The sequence below is a fragment of the Diachasmimorpha longicaudata genome, chromosome 10, assembly GCF_034640455.1.
Source record: "Diachasmimorpha longicaudata isolate KC_UGA_2023 chromosome 10, iyDiaLong2, whole genome shotgun sequence".
In the NCBI taxonomy this organism is placed as follows: Eukaryota; Metazoa; Arthropoda; class Insecta; order Hymenoptera; family Braconidae; genus Diachasmimorpha; species Diachasmimorpha longicaudata.
Window position 1 is genome coordinate 5142403 of NC_087234.1, and position 18140 is coordinate 5160542.

The 18140-nt window shown below is 39.3% G+C and overlaps 5 protein-coding genes across 6 annotated transcripts; 3 read left to right on the forward strand and 2 right to left on the reverse strand.

The window, feature by feature from the left end:
- Positions 1-11: 11 nt before the first annotated feature.
- LOC135166505 (protein LSM12 homolog A) lies at positions 12-2539 on the reverse strand. Its single transcript, XM_064128771.1, has 3 exons — positions 2387-2539; positions 1171-1547; positions 12-1042 (listed from the first exon to the last, which is right to left on the reverse strand). The coding sequence occupies exons 1-3, from the start codon at positions 2505-2507 to the stop codon at positions 965-967; spliced, it is 576 nt and encodes a 191-aa protein (XP_063984841.1). The 5' UTR covers positions 2508-2539; the 3' UTR covers positions 12-964.
- Positions 2540-3270: 731 nt separating this feature from the next.
- LOC135166488 (putative sodium-coupled neutral amino acid transporter 11) lies at positions 3271-9118 on the forward strand. 2 transcript variants are annotated; one of them, XM_064128749.1, is made up of 7 exons: positions 3271-3744; positions 4441-4494; positions 5498-5588; positions 5660-5869; positions 6025-6277; positions 6426-6774; positions 6893-9118. In XM_064128749.1, the coding sequence occupies exons 1-7, from the start codon at positions 3673-3675 to the stop codon at positions 7451-7453; spliced, it is 1590 nt and encodes a 529-aa protein (XP_063984819.1). In that variant the 5' UTR covers positions 3271-3672; the 3' UTR covers positions 7454-9118. The 2 variants fall into 2 exon arrangements, with proteins under 2 accessions (XP_063984819.1, XP_063984820.1); XM_064128750.1 differs by lacking the exon at positions 4441-4494 and having other exon boundaries at positions 3272-3744.
- Positions 9119-9123: 5 nt separating this feature from the next.
- On the reverse strand, positions 9124-10879 carry LOC135166503 (NAD-dependent protein deacylase-like). The gene is made up of 5 exons (XM_064128768.1): positions 10528-10879; positions 9952-10166; positions 9633-9775; positions 9404-9554; positions 9124-9315 (listed from the first exon to the last, which is right to left on the reverse strand). Exons 1-5 carry the CDS (start codon positions 10756-10758, stop codon positions 9264-9266), a joined length of 792 nt encoding a protein of 263 aa, XP_063984838.1. The 5' UTR covers positions 10759-10879; the 3' UTR covers positions 9124-9263.
- A 699-nt stretch (positions 10880-11578) lies between these two features.
- Positions 11579-14750, forward strand: LOC135166490 (dnaJ homolog subfamily C member 17). Its single transcript, XM_064128752.1, has 4 exons — positions 11579-13242; positions 13336-13723; positions 13787-13884; positions 14119-14750. Exons 1-2 carry the CDS (start codon positions 11919-11921, stop codon positions 13440-13442), a joined length of 1431 nt encoding a protein of 476 aa, XP_063984822.1. The 5' UTR covers positions 11579-11918; the 3' UTR covers positions 13443-13723; positions 13787-13884; positions 14119-14750.
- Positions 14751-15242: 492 nt separating this feature from the next.
- Positions 15243-17910, forward strand: LOC135166500 (uncharacterized). Its single transcript, XM_064128763.1, has 4 exons — positions 15243-15285; positions 15672-15768; positions 15860-16089; positions 16290-17910. Exons 3-4 carry the CDS (start codon positions 15876-15878, stop codon positions 16880-16882), a joined length of 807 nt encoding a protein of 268 aa, XP_063984833.1. The 5' UTR covers positions 15243-15285; positions 15672-15768; positions 15860-15875; the 3' UTR covers positions 16883-17910.
- The last annotated feature ends 230 nt before the right edge of the window (positions 17911-18140 follow it).

The following is an 18140-nucleotide window of genomic DNA, read 5'->3' on the forward strand; positions in this document are numbered from 1 at the left end:
AATAATAAATATCAATAACAATGCGTTTAATACAGCAGGATAATAAAAATGTGCTTTTGGAATTTATGGAATTTATATTACATTTATTTGTGTCTTCTCTGTATTTTCTGGTTTTCCTCTCTCGATTTTTCCATTTCAACGGGCACAGTACGAGTGCAGAACTGAACTTTTCATTTTTTTCATCAAGATGATTAATAATTGCAAAATAATGATCAAATGGGCTTCAAAAAGATGGAAAGTCGAGAAGAAGCAAAATTTCATTTTTGATGTCCTTTCAATTATCTAATTATCTCTGTATTGAGCAGTTTTAAGGGAAAATGGGACGTAGCATTTTTTTTCTGAAAATTTAATTCTTCATAAGAAAGCTCTATAGAAATTTTCACTCAAATCCACTCCTTAACGAGATAATCACAAAATTAACCGAATGGATTCATCAAAATGAATTTTCCATTTTTCATATATCCTCAATTATCTTTGCACCAAGTGGTTTCATGAAAAAAAATGTTCAGCATCATTTTTGTGGACAATTTGACTCACCACGAAAAATATCTACACACATTTTCTTCAAAAACTACCGGTTTCCGAGATAATTACAACTTTCCATCCCCATCCCCCCGTACATCCAACCAAAACTCATATTTCAAAGTGAAAAAATCATTTTCCCCATCAAATCCTCCGAATTAATGGCTCAGTCCCTTCTCAAGGGCCTCACAAATCCCAATGGTGTCTTTTGTCCTCACATTTTCTTTTTCCTCCTTCATTGAGTGGAATCCCCTCCCCCCATTTGTCTAATTCATAAATCGAGTCAGTGAATTCGTCGCGAAATTTAAAAAAGAAAATTACGCCACAGAATGACCCCTTCATTATTTTATCTATCTCTATTTTTTCGCTTTTTTGTTGAGTTTTTTTTTCATTTCTTTTTGTTTTCTCGAATGGATATTTTCTCTTAGGACTCTTGCGATGTTTATTGCGCGCTGCTGCCCTTCGTCGCATCTCGTTGCTGTGTTTCAGCTGCTGCTTGATCCTTCATGTGCTTTTCAACCTGATCAAATAATTCCCTTGTTATACATTATCTCGTTACTCGACAGATAAATTAATGAGAATCAATGGAAAAATTAAGCAGCATTACCAAGTTAATAAAGAATATATTAAAGACTAAAAAATACTTACGATTTTTCTGACATGTAAATATGATTTGGACTCAGCATTTCCATGGACATTATCAGTTTTGTAAGGTGGTACAATGGTAACATCATCCCAAACAACGATATTCTGTCCCGACCACGTTATCGCCTGTATGGTCTTAGCAATGGCAATAAATAATTTTTGACCCTCAGGCGATACTCCGGCCTGCAGAGCCTTCACCATACGTTTTTTCTCCTCAATCTGATTGCGCACACGTGTATTTAGCCTCTGGAGATTGAGACTTTGTGGTGGTTCATTGAGTGTAGGTGATACTTCACGTTTAACTTGCACATCTGACACAAGTGATAAATTAACTATATGTACATCATTGAATGATGGCCGGTTCGATGATGATGGACATTCTGTTCAATAGTATCTTGATTAAGAAAAATAAATTGTTGTACACACTCACAAGTCGTTCTTGTGTTTCTCTAAGAACTGAGCTTTGTCAGTAATTGGAATGGCTACAATCCAAAAACCATACAATCATAATCATAATTGCCCCTGAAAACCCAGAGAATCACATTCCACCGACGAAAATGTTAGGTTATCCCTACAATTCAATTAAATTCCGCAAAGAAATCATGAAATTCCAATTAGCTCATCAACGATAACCACCGCAACCAACAATATCAAAATTTATTACGAAGCCAAGAAAACGTCCAATCCCATCACCCCTGGGAACCCCTTTTGCCCCAGAAATCTTCCTCAAACCCTCAGAAACTCACTGCTCACCCCCAAAATTGTTTTCACCAAATATTTTGAGACCAAAATTCAGAAGTCATTGCCAGCCTCTTTTTGCACGTAAAGACCTTCTAATGAACGTCCTGACATCACCCCCAGGCCCAGAAATGCGAAAAAAAAATGAAAAACCATTTGTGATAAAATAATTTTGAAGTGTTGCTGATCAATTCATCCAGTCCGCAGCACTGTCTTCCCCAACGAAACTAACCTTGCAGCCACAATAACAATCAGCCCGTGAGGGTTTCCGAGGACCCCCCCGGTGTTGAACTCACCCTGGGGAGCGTTCTACCCCCTGAGATCGTGATTTCCTTCACTCAAGGAGGAGAAATTGAAAAAAAAATCGAACTTTTCACGTGATGTTATGAATTATGCTTCAGTGCAGGACCCAAGGGGCAATATGGGCCTAGATGTGTTCCCGGCGATGATGCGAAGCGATGTTTGCAATGAAAAAGGATACTCAATATCAGCATTTTGGTTTGGGGATCAAATGCCAACACTTCTCCCTCAATTTCTTTGTGATAACACGTTTTACATGCCACCGTACTCCCAATGCTGAACCAGTCGCTGACGCCGGCCATTTTTCACTAAAGCTACAATTGCACGAACGCTACACACATACATAGCTAGGGGGCTCAGTAGGGTGTGCAGCGGGCGGGAAATTTGATTTTCAGAGGCGATTGAAGTGAATAAAAAGGATAATACCACACGAAAAGATCTCTGTGTCACGAATTTTCCAACAAAAAGATGACAAAATATAGGTTAGGGTGAAAAATTTGCTGATGCTTTGGGTACTAATAGTTTGCATATGACCAAGTATATGCAACGGTGAAAATGTTGCTTAAAACAATTTTTCACCTCCTAAAACCTGGATGAGCCCTGCTGGACGCTATCTAACGAACGTAAATAATTGTAACAAATATCCAAAAATGCGACATGAAGACAAGTGTGCCGTCCACCATCTTGTCAACCCCCTCCTCGGCCACAGGTGACTTCAAAGATGGCGGTGCCTCCACCTCGTCTCTTCAAGTAATTATTAATATTATTTATTCTTTCTGAATCACCCTCAAGTCACTCCCGGGGATTCCCATAAACTGAACAAATTTTTCAAGCCATCCCCAGATTTTCTCATCCCCTTCTGACCGACAATTCCTGCACGCAAGTCGTCCTCGTAATTCACAAGTAGTTTGTGCTCCTCCTCATGCCTCTCACCGCTCAAAAATGCGAAATGAGAAAATTCCTCGCAGTCCTGACACATGATATACCATCTTGTTTACTATCTGGAGGATCATATTCTCATCGAGGGGAGGGCGCAGGCGTGGGGGAGTCTCTGAGGTGCTTCCATCGAGGCCAGTTGGCGGTCGCATTTGCCTCCACCACCACTTCCCCCGTTGGCCACCGAGTGCTTGTGTACTCTCGACACAACTTTGTCAATCAATAGTAGAGACAGAGAACAGTTCCGGTGGACCCCGAAAGCCTCCGCATTTTCATTCATCCCTGTGGCCCCCCCTTAGCATCATTTCCCCGAATAGTTGATTGAGTTGTGTTAGGCAGGACAAGGGGGCGGACAAATTGTCGGGGAGGAGTGGTAGCCAGGGTCATTTGTTGTGATTAGCACCTGCCCAACGACTCCAAGAGTGAACTGTCTTCCGGGTGAAGGAGGAGGCTGGCTTATTGGGAACAGCTGGCCTGAGATTTATAATATCACGGATATCAGTCGGGGAACTGTCGAGGATTGCCCGCGCAATGGCACAGGAAGCCTCCAGGAGTGTCGATGAGAAAAGCTACATCTTGGACGCGAGAAAAAATTATGAGGATGTGAGTGAAGTCGCCTGTGTTATTTCATATTAAAATTTTCAGTTCTAGACGCTCAGGGGAACGCAAAATTCCGGGATCTTGACTCAAAATAAGACAGAGATAATCATTATTTTAGTCTTCCGCAAATCACAATTTTTGTTTTTTTTTCTCCGTGGAAATATACTTAAGTTACTGATGATTAATTGTGAGACAGAAAAAAAATTCACTCCGTATCAGTGATAAGCGTTATTAATGATTGGAATTATCCCGGAATGCCGGGTGCATTGAAGGGTCCTCCACCCACTTCATTTCATTATAAAAAATTATATGTTTCCCCTTCGCCCCATCTATTATTTATGGGCCTAATATTTGTGAACTTTTCCACATGCATTATGTAACGAGATTTATACATGTTACTCATCCCTCTTATCTCACAGCACAGACAGACAGACTGTATATAATCCACACAAAAAAATCTCGATTCATTAAGCAAATTAAAAGATTACTTCCATTCACTACGAAAACATTTTTATTGTTGATAAAATTATTTTAAAAAATATATATGTATAGAAAGGAAATGCTGTTTATTTCTTTGGAAGATTTTTTTACTGTAGAAAATGCAAAAAAAATGTTAAGCGGATGGAAGTTTTTAAAATTATGTGTTAATGGAATGATCCTCATGCACAAATCGAAATATCGGTGGATTGTAACCAACAGGGCAACAGCTTGGGCACGGATGACTCCTACGACGATATGAGACAGCTCGTGAGGGTAAGATAATCCGTGTTGTCTCACTCGGGTCTCCCCATAACTATTTAATTAATGAAATTCTTCTCACATATTTTTCCATGTTTGTTAATCGTGTTTTGCTCATCATGCTCATCATCGTCATCGCCTTTGGGTCTTCAGCATCATAACCATCAGCATACTGCAAATAAATATAAATAATGTCATCGGAATGTTTCATTAAAAGTGATTATTACTTCTGTTGAAAGACAGTTCAATAGTTTTTTATATTTTATTTAGATGGGCCTTGACGCATGAGACTTTTTAAATGCTCATCTGGTTGAATTATTAATTATGAGGCTTTCGTCTAAAACAAACCACTAATATGTGGGGAAAAATATTTTTGGTAAATTTCCACTCGAAAGAGGATGAAAAAATCCGCAGGATGTCTTGAAAAATCGTCGCCATTTTGCATACGCAAGGGCGTTTAAAGATGGCGGTACCTTCATCTCGGCATTTTGAAAACTTCTTAAAATTATTTATTTTCTTTTGCCTACTCTCAACTTATGTCATTCGATTTCTACAGACTGAATAAATTATGTAAATCATCTTTCGGATTTTTTTTGTGTCGCAATTTTTTCTCCTTCTCGCGGACATGACTCATGAAAGGCACTGGCATGATTGTTTTTTTATTTTCTAATTTCAAGCTTCAAATCTGAACTAGCCCTTGAGTCATAAACATCCATGATAATATGCACAATTAATAATTAATTACAAAAAAACAAAAATCGGCATGAGCATGATTTTTCCCTGATCTCGTCTCGGTAATACATCGGGACGAAAATGCCAGTAAAATTGTCATTCCGATTTCAATTATAATTTTGTTCATTAGCAATTGTAGATTGGTACTTGTACTAGTGTCTTCAAGTAGTGAAGGAGCTTTAGAAAAAACGGTTGGAGAATTCACCCCACGAAATCGAGTTTTTGATTTCGGTTTCAATGAATAATTTCAATTAGCAACAACTGAAGTGATTGGGGTCAATTTCAGGGGGAGGAGGAAGATGAATCGGGAAAATTCTCTAGTCTGCCACTGGCGAGCTTTAATTTCATCAATTCCATCATCGGCAGTGGAGTGATTGGTTAGTAATTAATAATTCCACAATTTTTTATCCAATTAAAACATTGATGAGATGTTTGTCGCGTTTCTCAGGGATTCCCTATGCTCTACACCAATCAGGCTTTGGCCTTGGGATAGGTCTCCTGATAGTCGTAGCAGTGCTCACTGATTATTCATTGATCCTCATGGTCAGGAGTGGACATTTGTGTGGAGAGATGAGTTATCAGGGACTTATGAGGGCAAGTTTTGGACGGGTTGGCTTCTACATACTAACAACCCTACAATTTATTTATCCATTTATTGGTAAATGTCTATTTCACCTTTAAACTTTTTCGATGCTCCATCAAAAGTTGATTTTGTAAAATAAAAAGTATTATCCACACTCAATCGTTTTAAAAATTCAACATTTATGGGGACGATCATAAAAAATATTATTAATTAATTTTTTCTAATTATAGCCATGGTATCGTACAACGTTGTTGTGGGTGATACAGTAACGAAAGTTATTATTCGAGTATTTGGCCTGAGAGAAGACAATATATTCGGCAAACGTGAAGTTGTTATTCTGCTAGCAACAATGTGGATAACAGTGCCACTGTGCTTATACAGAAATGTAGCGAGACTAGCAAAAATATCTTTTCTCTCGCTCGTGTGTGTCGGCTTCATTCTCCTCGCCATTTTCATCAGGATGAGCACAATGTCAGCCATTGTGTGAGTTGACAAAGTAGATGTTTTTAATGTCAAACGATGAATTCAAAAATCGGTAAAAATCTCGCAGATGTGAGAAAAGATCTGAAGACTTGATGATTTTTTTAGAATTTTTTTCGTACCTCCTGAGATGTGAACAAATTTTTCCCAGGCCGGAGTCCACCGATAGCTGGAGATTCGCATCGATAAGGGGTGTCATTCCCTCGATAGGCATAATGGCGTTCGCCTTTATGTGTCATCACAACACCTTCCTCATCTATGGGTCTATCGAGCGTGCGACCCAGCAGAAGTGGGACGTAGTGACCCACTGGTCTCTATTCACGTCTTTCATCGTGGCAAGTGCTTTTGGCATCGCTGGTTACGCCACATTTACGTCACACGTTCAGGGTGACCTCATGGAGAACTACTGCTGGGACGATGATCTCATGAACTTCTCGAGGGTAATGTTCAGTGGCACCATCTTGCTGACGTTTCCCATCGAGTGCTTCGTCACACGCGAGGTAATTGGAGAACACAAGAACATTCAGATGGTGCAGAGTCATTGCATTTATCCCCCTCACTTCTATCACAGTGTCTCACTAATAAAAAAATTGAATAAACAATTATGGGATCTTCCAGGTGATCCTCACAGCAATAAAGGGAACCGACGAGACTGAGAATCACGACATGTACATCGCCGGTTCCGATCGCCGATATTTAATCATCACAATGGGAATAATAACGGTCGCCTACTTCATCTCGATGACGACAGATTGTCTCGGGGTTGTTCTTGAGCTGAATGGAATATTGGCGGCTGTACCCCTAGCCTACATTCTCCCAGCCCTGTGCTATCTCAAACTGGAGAATGGTGGACTTCTGTCACCTCAGAAACTCCCAGCCCTGGGCCTCTTCGTGGCCGGCATTTTTGTCGCCATTTCCGGTCTCCTACTCATCATCTTCAATGACGATAGGGATGAGTCGTGCAAGCACGGCCAGATCATGAGCTATTGTCTTAAAAATTCAACAATTTCCACGACCACTTCTGCTCCGGAAATTACGACCACTATTAAAGAGCTGATCACGACAACTGCGCGAGCTATTTCAAGTACTGTGGGCATTACCGAGCATCCTGAAAGCACCACTGTTGATTCGCTTTTCATCGGGACTACGACTCGACCTGAGATGGCCTTGACAGGATAATTTGTCTTCCGGTTCGAAACAAATGCCCACTAATTTATTTATTTCATTATTTTATTGGTGAATTATTGAATTTTTTTTTATTCTGCAGAAAATATGGAATTCCAAAAGCAAAAACAATTTGACATTAATTTTTGCTCGGATTTAGTAGTCGTAGAAAAATTACAGACGAAGCTTCTGATAAATTACTGACTCTAGTTTTTAAGCAATAATTTTTGTAGTAGGATTTTTGGGTTTTTCTATTGTTTAAATTAATGTACAAAAGAACTTGAGCTTCTAATGAGGAACAGCAAAATATCGCCCAAATAAATCGTAGGGAACATTGTTAACAATGTTGTGACTAGAGCGATTATTAGTATCAGATGGGCGAATGTGTAATTATCGGCTTAATAACATTAATGACAAACTAAAGAAAGTTGTGGAAAAAATTATTGATTGATCCTGCAGAGTTGCAGGTGCACAAAGCAATCATTAATGAATTTTCTTCCAATTGTTTTCGCAATTTTTTTTATCGTTAATTCTTTTACTGAAATTTCTGATGCTTTCCTGGATATCTGTGATGACAATATTATTGACAAATAATTTTTTCGATTTTGTTATTTTTATATGATTTGTTACAGATGTGAAATCAAAGTTTTCGTTCATTTTTTGGAGAGAATGGAGGGTGGGGGTGGCGCCGGTGTAAATATCGTTGGGTGGGGTTATTACAATTAATATTCCAATGGCATTGAATAATTATCAAAAGCTTGACAGGAATAACCGCGTATGTGAGGGAAAAATGATCCCGCGATTTAAAAAATAATTATTTTTCTTAAAAAAAATCATCGATTCGTTGATTTCAAGCCTTTGATGTAAAATATTATTTATGAAAAATAATATACGAGGGAACTATGATATGTGCCGTGTCGAGCGACCCGCTGACTAATTATTTAAGAACTTAGATGCCAAATGAAAAATCAAAGATGAAAAGAAAATTGACGAAAAACTCAATCAAGCAACTAGTCCTTCATAAATGGAGTAAAATATATAAGAACATTTTTTGTATTTTTTTTCTTCTTGAAGATGCTGACAACACGATTTCATTAATTATTTTATGAATTCCAGCGAATTAATTACGTAATTTTCAGAGTGATATTTATTCACGAGTTTTTCGTTCAATTATTAAAAAATTACGAGTGGCAATTCTCGTGGTTTACTCGACCATTTCTCACTCTGTGATAGATTACGTTCCAATCAAAAAATACTATACACGGGAGATAATTAAAAACTGAGCTAATTACTTAATTAAAATGGAATCATTAATGAAATGATTCGAGGAAACAATTTCTGCGTATTATGTCCTCCAATAACTCGGGCACGAGTGGATCGATCGAAAAATGTTACTAGAATTTTTTTCTGGGAATTTGATTCTCCTCAAAAAATTGTTTATCACTTTTTTCAATAGATTCACTTGTTGACGAGATATTCTTGTAATAAACAGAGACCTCAATCGTGGAATCTACACCAAGGACGCATGAACGAAAGTTTAACGGTATAATATTGATATGATATATTATAAATATGTAATAATGTATAAAATTATATTAATGTTCAGTCATATTGCATTTGTTCATGTTTATGAGTGGAGCAATAAATTCTACGTGGTTGAATAAAAAATGAGAGAAGTTTTCAAGTCCTCTTTTAATTTAGAAAATAATTTATTTGGCTAGCTGATACAGTTAGTTATAAAATATTATTGCTGACACAATTGAATGATTAATTAACTAAGCGATGAATTATCTGATCAACTACGTGATTTTCAATCTTTATGCGCTCAGGCAAGAGCTTCAGGTACGGTGACGGTGCAGGGGCCTTGAAAATGGTACCTGCAATTAAAAAAAAAATTCATTCTCAATTATTTTTCGCAAATATGTTTAGGACATGGATAAAAATTCGATAGAGAATTCTGCTAACTGAAATTTATTTGTCGCGTCTGTTTCCTCGATGTTGAATTCGGCAACGGGTATGCCACGTTCAGCAACTCTGGGTGCGAACATTGCGGCTGGATATACCATCGATGAGGTCCCGATGATGAGACAAGCGTCGCAGGTCTCAACCGCGTGTTCTAAAGGATAAAAAAATTGTCAAAAAATTATCGACTATGTCCTGCAATAATTGTAATGCTCTTGTGAGTGATATTGACCAGCTCTGTCAAGCACATCAGACTCTAAACTCTCCCCAAACCATGTTATGTGTGGTCGCAATAAACCGTCACAAGAGTTTTTCTTGCACTTTGGAAGTTCTTCGATTGGAATATCCGAAGTTATAGCATCCGGATCTGGAGAACTGCAAAGTAATTTATTTATAATGTAGTTGGATGTCCAGTATTGAGTGTTGAGTGAATGGGGAGATTCATGTTTGCCTTTACGTTTTTATATCATATTGAAAATTCCATAATAATTAATTTGGTTTTTCCGCAGTTCATCAAAAAATAGATTTTTCAACCTGTCCCCTATCGTTACCATTTTCCAGCCAGTGCGGGGCAGATCGGTATCGTGTGATTGATCTCGATGTCGTCGCACTTGGTGCAACGAGTCTTGTACAATGACCCATGAAGTTCGATTATGTTTTTAGTTCCAGCTCTTTGATGAAGACCGTCGATATTCTGAGTCACTACTGTCACATTTTTCCCTTCCCTTGTCAGTCGCAACTCGAAATTGGCGATGGCTTCGTGAGCCTAAAAAATCGTATATTTTGATACTTTTTGGACCCCGTAATTAAATAGTATATTATGTGCCAAGGGAGTAAAAGTATGTTTTCCCATGGGTATTGAACAGAATTATAATTTCACTGTAATTTGCGAGAGAGATTTTTTGAGCAGTTCCACCGCCCAAAACGTAACTTTTCCGTACGGCGTCATAAAAAGTCACTTTTCCGCGCAGTGTCATGAAAAAGTAGTTATTTGCCTGTATCTGAATAAAATCTCAGTAATCTGAAGGTTGTCGGTTCAAATCCCAGGTGAATTGCTCTTTAATGCGACAAAAAAAATTCGAAAAACTTATAAGTGATTAAATAAATAATAAATTATGTCCACTTACCTTATTAGGCTGGGCCTTAGCAGCCCCATCCCTCCGAAACTCGTAAAACTCCCACACCATCGACGGATTGCTCTTGAAGGCATGTGGTGTTGCCAAACTCTGGGCAAGATATGTTCTCCAAAATCCTCCAGCACCCCTGAATGTCGGTATGCCAGACTCAGCCGATATACCACTGCCCGTCAATATCAATATATTTTTTGCATTCGCAAGTGATTCTTTGAATGACTTCATCACGTTATTCAATATTCGCTTCGCCAGGTTTAACTGACTTTTTTTTCTATCCGCGATTGATCCACTGTATTTTTATCACTGTTACGTATTCCGCGATTTTTGGAGGGCAAGAGAGAGGAGGGAGGTCACAGCTGATGCGTCAGCTGTGATGCTGACGCCATTTTGGAGAACGAGTTCTGGGAAATTTGATTGAGTATTTAAGATGGAGAGGGAATACGAAAGAGTAAAAATAAAAAACGAATAAATTGGGAATTTTTTTCTGAGCTTTGATGACCTCTTCAGGGGATTCTCATGACCCTCGGGAAGTGCTGGATGATTTTCGAGGGGCGTTTTTTCACCGAAGTGCAGAGGTGTTGAGTTATTCTTGGGGATTGATTGATTGGTGGTGATGAGGGATTGGTATTGGGGTCGAGATGTGGGCGAGGGGTTCAAGAGGAAATGTCAGGAGATAAATGTCATCTCTGCAAAAGGTGCGATCTTCATAAATTCCTGGCATTTCATTGCAGATTGTGAAGACATTCGATTCGTGAAACGATTTGCGATTTTTCTAGGGCTCCGGGAATATTCCAAAATCGATTTTTTCGTTTTTCCCGTTTTTCTCAGCTCCTGGCCCTTCTAGAGCAAAAAGGGCCCGGTTTTGGCATCACACCGTTTTTCGCACGATGGGGAAGGCGGTGTATAGCGCAACGCACGGCTTCCGGAGGTACTTGTCCCCTATTTTGGTGTCGGCGACATCAAAGGTTGACAATACCTCCCTGTATCATACCTTCAAATTTCCCACCACGATCTGGCGCCAACTACACGCGCTTGCGCAGAGGTGTGGGTTATTTCGAGGTTATGTTCTCCAGTGTTGGAAAACAAACGTTGAGAGCCCGGAGTAAACGTGAAGAAACGTTTTCAAAAAGTGAAAGACCGAGTGCAAGTGACATTGTCATCATATAATATCGTGAATATCGATCACCAGGAAATAACGTGTTATTTAAACAAATAGCTCGAAAGCTCAAAATTAATCAAAAACCATTGATACCGTCCGTTGACCATTAAAAATATACCTCAAAAAAATTTTTTTTGCTAATTTTGGTGACGCGATTCCCCTCTGGAGTTCAACATCAACCCTGTACCCCGTAAACCTCTCCCAATCGCCATAACTCTCCCCAAAAATGGAAGACCTGATGCACCTGGACCTCTACGGCCTCCTGGAGATCGAGTCGACGTCGACAACCTCTCAAATAAAAACAGCCTATCGTAAAAAGGCCTTATCCTGCCATCCAGACAAGAATCCTAACAACCCTCGAGCTGCGGAGCTCTTTCACCAGCTATCGAAGGTCCTAGAAATCCTCACGGATGCAACAGCGAGAGAAGCCTACGACCGGGTCCTCCTCGCCAAGGAGCAAGCCAAGGAGAGATCCAAGAAGCTAGACGCCAGAAGAAAAAAATTCAAGGACGACCTCGAAGCTAGAGAGGAGCGTTTCAATAGTGGAAGGGCACCATCAGGGAAGTCCGACGAGCAGAAGTTGAAGGAGGAGATCGAGAGATTGGAGAAGATGGGATCGAAACTCGTTGAGGAGGAGGTGAACTTGATCAACGATCAAATTCGACAGCAGTTGAGGACGGACCGGAGAGAAGGGCCGTGCAGTACAGGAGGGCCTGATCCTGAGGGACTGGTTGGAAAGATCAAGATCAGGTGGAGGGTTGCCAAGGATGATATTGATAATGGGGGGTACAGTCAGGAGGTTCTCACCAGGATCATGTCGAAGTATGGAGATGTATCTGGTGTGGTCATGTCTGGAAAGAAGGGAAGGGCTCTGGTTGAGTTCAGGGAAAAATCTGCTGGTGAGATGGCGGTGATGGTCGAGAGGGGCCTCGCGGGAAATCCACTGAGGCTGGAAGGACTCTGGGAAGGAGGGAGAAAGGTGAAGGAAGAGGTGTTCTTCAACGATCAGTCTGGACAGCAGCTGAAGAAGGACCGGACGGAGGGACCGTGTGGGATAGACGGGTCTGATGCTGAGGGATCGACTGGGAAGGTCAAGATCAGGTGGAAGGCTGATAAGGATGATGCTGACAATGGGGGGTACAGTCATGAGGTCCTCACCAGGATCATGTCAAAGTATGGAGAGGTGTCGGGAGTGGTCATGTCTGGAAAGAAGGGAAGAGCTCTGGTTGAGTTCAAGGAGAAATCTGCTGGTGAGATGGCGGTGATGGTCGAGAAGGGCCTCGTGGGGAATCCTCTGAAGCTTGAAGGACTTTGGGAGGGCGAGGGGAGGTCTCAGAAGATCGAAGCACCGAATTCTAGACTTTTTTCCGCCTCCACTGACAGATTTGAACCAGAAAGGACTTCTTCAACTTTTCCGAGCTTTTCGTCAGCACCTGATATCTTTGCTGGAGGGAGGGATCAGGACTTTGAGAGCATTGTCCTGGGGAACTTGAGGAGGGCAGAGGAACGCAAGAAGCTCATCCAGCAGATGATGGAGGAGGATGACAAAAGCTGAGAATCATTGATTTTGTAAAATATAGAATAAAAGTGTTTGTTCACGAATTTTGTTTTCTTCAATTGTGCCCTTCATTTTGAATTTCTAGATTCTGTCCCGCCAGACGTCATATTTCGCAGTACTGCCATCACGTGGCAGAACGAGAAACTCAGAAGCTGTCAATTAATCCTCATTGTTGCATTTTTCGTTGAATAACACATGTTCATAAGCTTTATGACTAACTCCACTGTGTCAGAATGTCAAAATCTCGTAATAGAATCGTCAACAATCGCCTGAATTATCATTCAATCGTTTAAAGTTCAGAATAAGCCTATTTCAATATCAGGAATTTCACGAGGTTCACAGTTTTTTGCAGAAGCAGGGCGAATAAGACGGGAGGGTATTCAGTGGTAAATCATTAGGAAAAATCCATAGGGAGGATGTCACCAGGTGCTCTCGTCATAGTTTATTACGTCGTTAATGCCCTAATTTCCTTGGTAATTATTTGTTTTTCGATCTCGAATGTTTCATTTTCTAATACTTCCTATTTTTTATTCTAGACTTCTGCGCAATATTGCGAGTCTGGTCTGTGCTCCAGCAAGGAATACTGCTGTGGAAATAATGAGTGCTGCACAGAGTTCAATACTTGGTTGTTGATGTAAGGAAATTATAAACGAAGACAAAAAAAGAACTTAAATTGAGTCACTTTCAATCGGCGAAAACTTGAGATTGGCAGAGTGAAATCAAAAATTTTTGGTTTCATTTCAAAGATAGTTTTATAGAGTTGAAAATGAGTTCTCATTCGTCCAAATTTCATCGTTGGTTTCGGAGATATTGACCATTTGTTAAGACTCAGTTGGGCAGAAAATAATGGGAATTTTTCACTTTTCAGAGGTTGTTTACTAATGGCCCTGACAATTCTCTCGGTTGCCTGTGGCTGTATCTACCGCTACGTCTGCCTCCGCCCCGTTCTCAGACGCAGTAACTCAAGATCGAAATTAGTCTACACCTGAATCATCAAAATATCGAAATACATTGACCTGATGTCGAAAAAGCCAAACGAGGATTTCTAGGGTCCCTGATGAGATCAACATTGAGAATAACTCAGAGAGGAGTGGCTCTAGCGAAAAATGTCAATAAACAATTTTTCTGTAGAATTTAATTGTCTACGAAAAAGGTCCTAACATATTTTTCGATAGACCCGATGGTTTTTGAGATATTTACAATGCCAGAAGAATTGTACTTTTTCGGATGTGAATCAGTGGAATGGGAAATGCCGTTCATTAGTCGTAATTACTCCTCTAATGAGATATTTCCAGAGGAAGTATGACTGAAATTCCTCCCAAACTATTGCCCCTCACAGTTTCTCCAAAATCTCCCCAGGAGTCCTCGTAATGACATCATCAGCCAGCGGAAAGAATTTCCAAAAACCTATTAAATAATTAATTTCTCGAATAATCAACTTTTGTAATCTCATTGTAAAACAGCATTTATCCAATAACAATAAAGAAAACATAATGATAATGAGAGCTGACGTCACTGGTGTCTGCAAATACACGAGAAGGGTCACACTGGAAAAATCAATAGATAGAGGGGCGCAATGTCATGTGTCCTATGTATATAAAAAGCTCTCAGTACTCAGTGGCGGGTGGAAGGATCAAGATGGCCGTGGATGGCTGTAGTGTTAATAACAATGCGTTGAAATTTAATAATTTGTGATTGCAAATGTTGTTTCAACTACTGAGATATCATGATATCAAAGGGGATTAAAGGAGTGGCTATTGTCGCTGGATTGTCCGAGTGTTTAATTTATGTGAGTTTTAAATTGATCGCAATATCACCACTAGTAATTGTCAATAATTTTTTGTGTGTTAATAAAGTAAATTTTCTCAACATTTTGATTTTGGAGTGAAGCTCTTTCCTTTCTCCTTCGTTTCGGAGGGATTTTCGATGATTGCAGGGGAGTGGGTGCACTCGACCTTGAACTAAAAACCCTATTTTTCCAGGCTGAAGCCAAATACTGTGCCTTTGAGATAGGAGGTAATCCAAAATATTATAAGTAAGTATTTTTTCTGTAAAAAATTATTGTGGATTGGAGCGAAAATTGTTGAGATCATGATCTTGAATTGAAACGCAAAAGAATCGCCAGAGCTCTTCAGTCTTTAGATTTGTCACAGATATTTTTACCGGATTATTTAATGGCCCTCATTTAGAACAGAATGTTAATGACTGTGGCACAATAATTTCACACTGTTAGTATAGAAGTATTTGTTTTTTTTATAAGTGCTCAGCTTGTTGAGAGTAATACAGCTGTGCAACCATTGCGTGCACACCCCCTAAGCCAGTCCCAGATTTTTTTCAACAACTTCCCTTAAAAATGAATAATTCCAACATCCTCCCAAACGAATAAAAAATGCCAGAAAACTCCCATGAATTCTTAAAAAGAATAATTCTCTTTCAGATGTCCAAAAAACGAACACTGCTGTAATTTCGGCTGTTGCGTGTCCCCGGGTTTCCAGATATACCACCTGTGGTACTACTGGTAATGATAAAAAAAACAATAATCTTAAGAAAACCTCGAGGGGAAGTGTTCTATAAATGTCCGTGTGACCTTCACCCATTAATGTCCTCAGGCTACTCGTCATAATTATGTTTCTGGTGTGCTCTGGGGGTGGCTGGTGGTACAGGTATTGGCTGCAAGGACGATATCGAGCTGCCGCGTCCGTGATACCGACCACCACGAGGTCATCACACACTAGGACCCACAGTATGCCACAGCGTGGTTCATTATGCCAGGGACAGCAGGCCAGTATCAGTTACAATTCATCGAGAAATACTGTTTTTCTTCATCGAATGTGGAAAGGTAATGATTAATTGACTCGTTCGAAAAAAAAAACATTTTGAACAATTCTTTAAAAAATATTTTGCTTTGCCCCAATTTTTTATTACCTTAAAAAAATATAAATATATTCTTGGAAATGTCTTTCATTGAATATTTTTATAAACTCAAATTTTTTTATTGTTTTCTAAAAATAATTACTGGATCTAAACAATGGTTTTCAGGTCCACACAGAGGCATTCCTGCCTCGCCCCCGTACACCTCGACCCCAGCCACCCACTCCACCCCCTACCACCCCCCAAACATAGTCCTGAATGATTTAAACTGTCCCTATTACCAGCTCTACGGTCCACCCCCCAGCTACGACACAGTGATAGCCCAATCCCGTGTTAAAAACAATCCCCTTTCCCTTCCTCTACCGCCCCCACAGCAAACCGATAATTCCCGAACTGCTCAACCCTGCACCCACCATCCCTACAGTGGCCATCAACTCCACACCTGTGATTACTATCAATCACGTGACAGCCACAACTGCCAGCATCACTGCAGCCATGAAGACGATGCATCAGCAACGGAATTAAATACACCATTACCACAATTGAATTCCTCAATCAATGAGAGATCATCATCAGTGATTAATCCATCCGACAATGTGATATTAGATGCGCTTAACAATCATTCGATTCAGTATAATTTACGTGGTATAGCTCAAACTAATGACCAACGACCCTCGACGTCCACCGACAGTCGAGGATTTTTTCATTTTGATATTTCAAAGCACAAGGGGGCGATTGGAAGGTCCAAGTCACTTGATTAAGTCATTTTACTTTTCGGGAGATCTGTTTGATGAGATTAAGAATGAATTTCGCGAAGTGTTACCGGAGTTAATTAGGGATAATTGGGGTGAATTTTTCATCTAAACCCACTCCCTCCCGATATATTCGCTATACAATGGCAGCCACATGAGTAATATTAATTTTACGTAAATGATTGACTCCAGGGCACTAATTGATTCTTCAATTAACTAATGCTTGAAAGTAAAATAATCCATCAACTCACTGACTATCAGAGTCAACGAGCTCGTCATACACTTCCGAATTTATAAATCCAAAAATCAATTGATTTCCATTTTCTATTAATCAATCAATTAATGAATCAATTCAAAATTGAATGGATCTTCATGAATTTATAAAAAAAAATAATTGTCGTAGTCGCACAGCTGTATTACCGCCAATAAGCCGACCAATCATAACTATTGGCAATTGGTGTGAAATAACTATGTCACACTGATTAACATATCGTTCTAAACACGTGCCAATAAAATAATTAACTAAAAATATTTTAAAAAATGCCTGCAGAAAACAGAAATATCAAAGGATTTAAATTACAAACTCGCATGAGAGTCGATGGAGAACTTGCATAGCTTTTTGTTTTTTTTTTCATTTATAAATATAAATTACTTCGGGTATATCTCACATTATATTTCAGCATGGGACAGACGATTCCAATTAAAAAAAAAAAAACAAGAGTATAGGGATAAGACAACAGAATGTCATGCAAGTTCTCCATTCTCTTGAACCCTTAAAAATATAATCTTACGACCTGTCCGATTGAATCACTAATTAAGGATAAAATTGATGTATAAACAAATCAATCTAAGAGAAAATTTATTTTTTACTATCGAAAAAAAAATCTAAACACTAGAAGAACAAATTGCGAATCGAAGATCATTATTTCGTCTCTCAGTGTAATCATGTCATTTGTTCTACATTATCTACCTAACAGATTGTAATTGTGGATGGATAATAGTGAATAAATAAAGAATAAAGAAAGTGAAAGAAATAATTATTGATGCCGATAAGAAAATGGTTGACTGGCGGGTATAATGCACAAAGGAGAAATGCTGTTGATTGTCGGCGGGATGCTGGCTCATGCCAAACAATTCTAATTATTATGAGATCATCCCCAACGCATCACGTGACCTGATCTCTACGATGAGAATCATTATTTGTTCTGAAATCCAGCAAAAAATGTACAATTTGGTTTTTTTTTTCTCGGAAAAATTACGGAAATGA

Excerpts from the sequence above, each read along its gene's own strand:
- LOC135166500 (XM_064128763.1), top strand. The coding sequence starts at position 15,876 with ATGTTTCTGGTGTGCTCTGGGGGTGGCTGGTGGTACAGGTATTGGCTG. Across the intron at positions 16,090-16,289 it reads TCTTCATCGAATGTGGAAAG|GTCCACACAGAGGCATTCCT; the intron begins GTAATGATTAAT and ends AATGGTTTTCAG.
- LOC135166505 (XM_064128771.1), bottom strand. The coding sequence starts at position 2,507 with ATGGCCGGCGTCAGCGACTGGTTCAGCATTGGGAGTACGGTGGCATGT. Across the intron at positions 1,548-2,386 it reads AACCAAAATGCTGATATTGA|AATGTCCATCATCATCGAAC; the intron begins GTATCCTTTTTC and ends ACTATTGAACAG. Across the intron at positions 1,043-1,170 it reads ATTTACATGTCAGAAAAATC|GTTGAAAAGCACATGAAGGA; the intron begins GTAAGTATTTTT and ends TTATTTGATCAG.
- LOC135166490 (XM_064128752.1), top strand. The coding sequence starts at position 11,919 with ATGGAAGACCTGATGCACCTGGACCTCTACGGCCTCCTGGAGATCGAG. Across the intron at positions 13,243-13,335 it reads GATGGAGGAGGATGACAAAA|ATTCTGTCCCGCCAGACGTC; the intron begins GCTGAGAATCAT and ends TTGAATTTCTAG.
- LOC135166503 (XM_064128768.1), bottom strand. The coding sequence starts at position 10,758 with ATGAAGTCATTCAAAGAATCACTTGCGAATGCAAAAAATATATTGATA. Across the intron at positions 9,776-9,951 it reads CCCGCACTGGCTGGAAAATG|TTCTCCAGATCCGGATGCTA; the intron begins GTAACGATAGGG and ends ATTACTTTGCAG. Across the intron at positions 9,555-9,632 it reads TGATGTGCTTGACAGAGCTG|AACACGCGGTTGAGACCTGC; the intron begins GTCAATATCACT and ends TTTATCCTTTAG.
- LOC135166488 (XM_064128749.1), top strand. The coding sequence starts at position 3,673 with ATGGCACAGGAAGCCTCCAGGAGTGTCGATGAGAAAAGCTACATCTTG. Across the intron at positions 5,870-6,024 it reads ATTTATTTATCCATTTATTG|CCATGGTATCGTACAACGTT; the intron begins GTAAATGTCTAT and ends TTCTAATTATAG. Across the intron at positions 6,775-6,892 it reads AGTGCTTCGTCACACGCGAG|GTGATCCTCACAGCAATAAA; the intron begins GTAATTGGAGAA and ends GGGATCTTCCAG.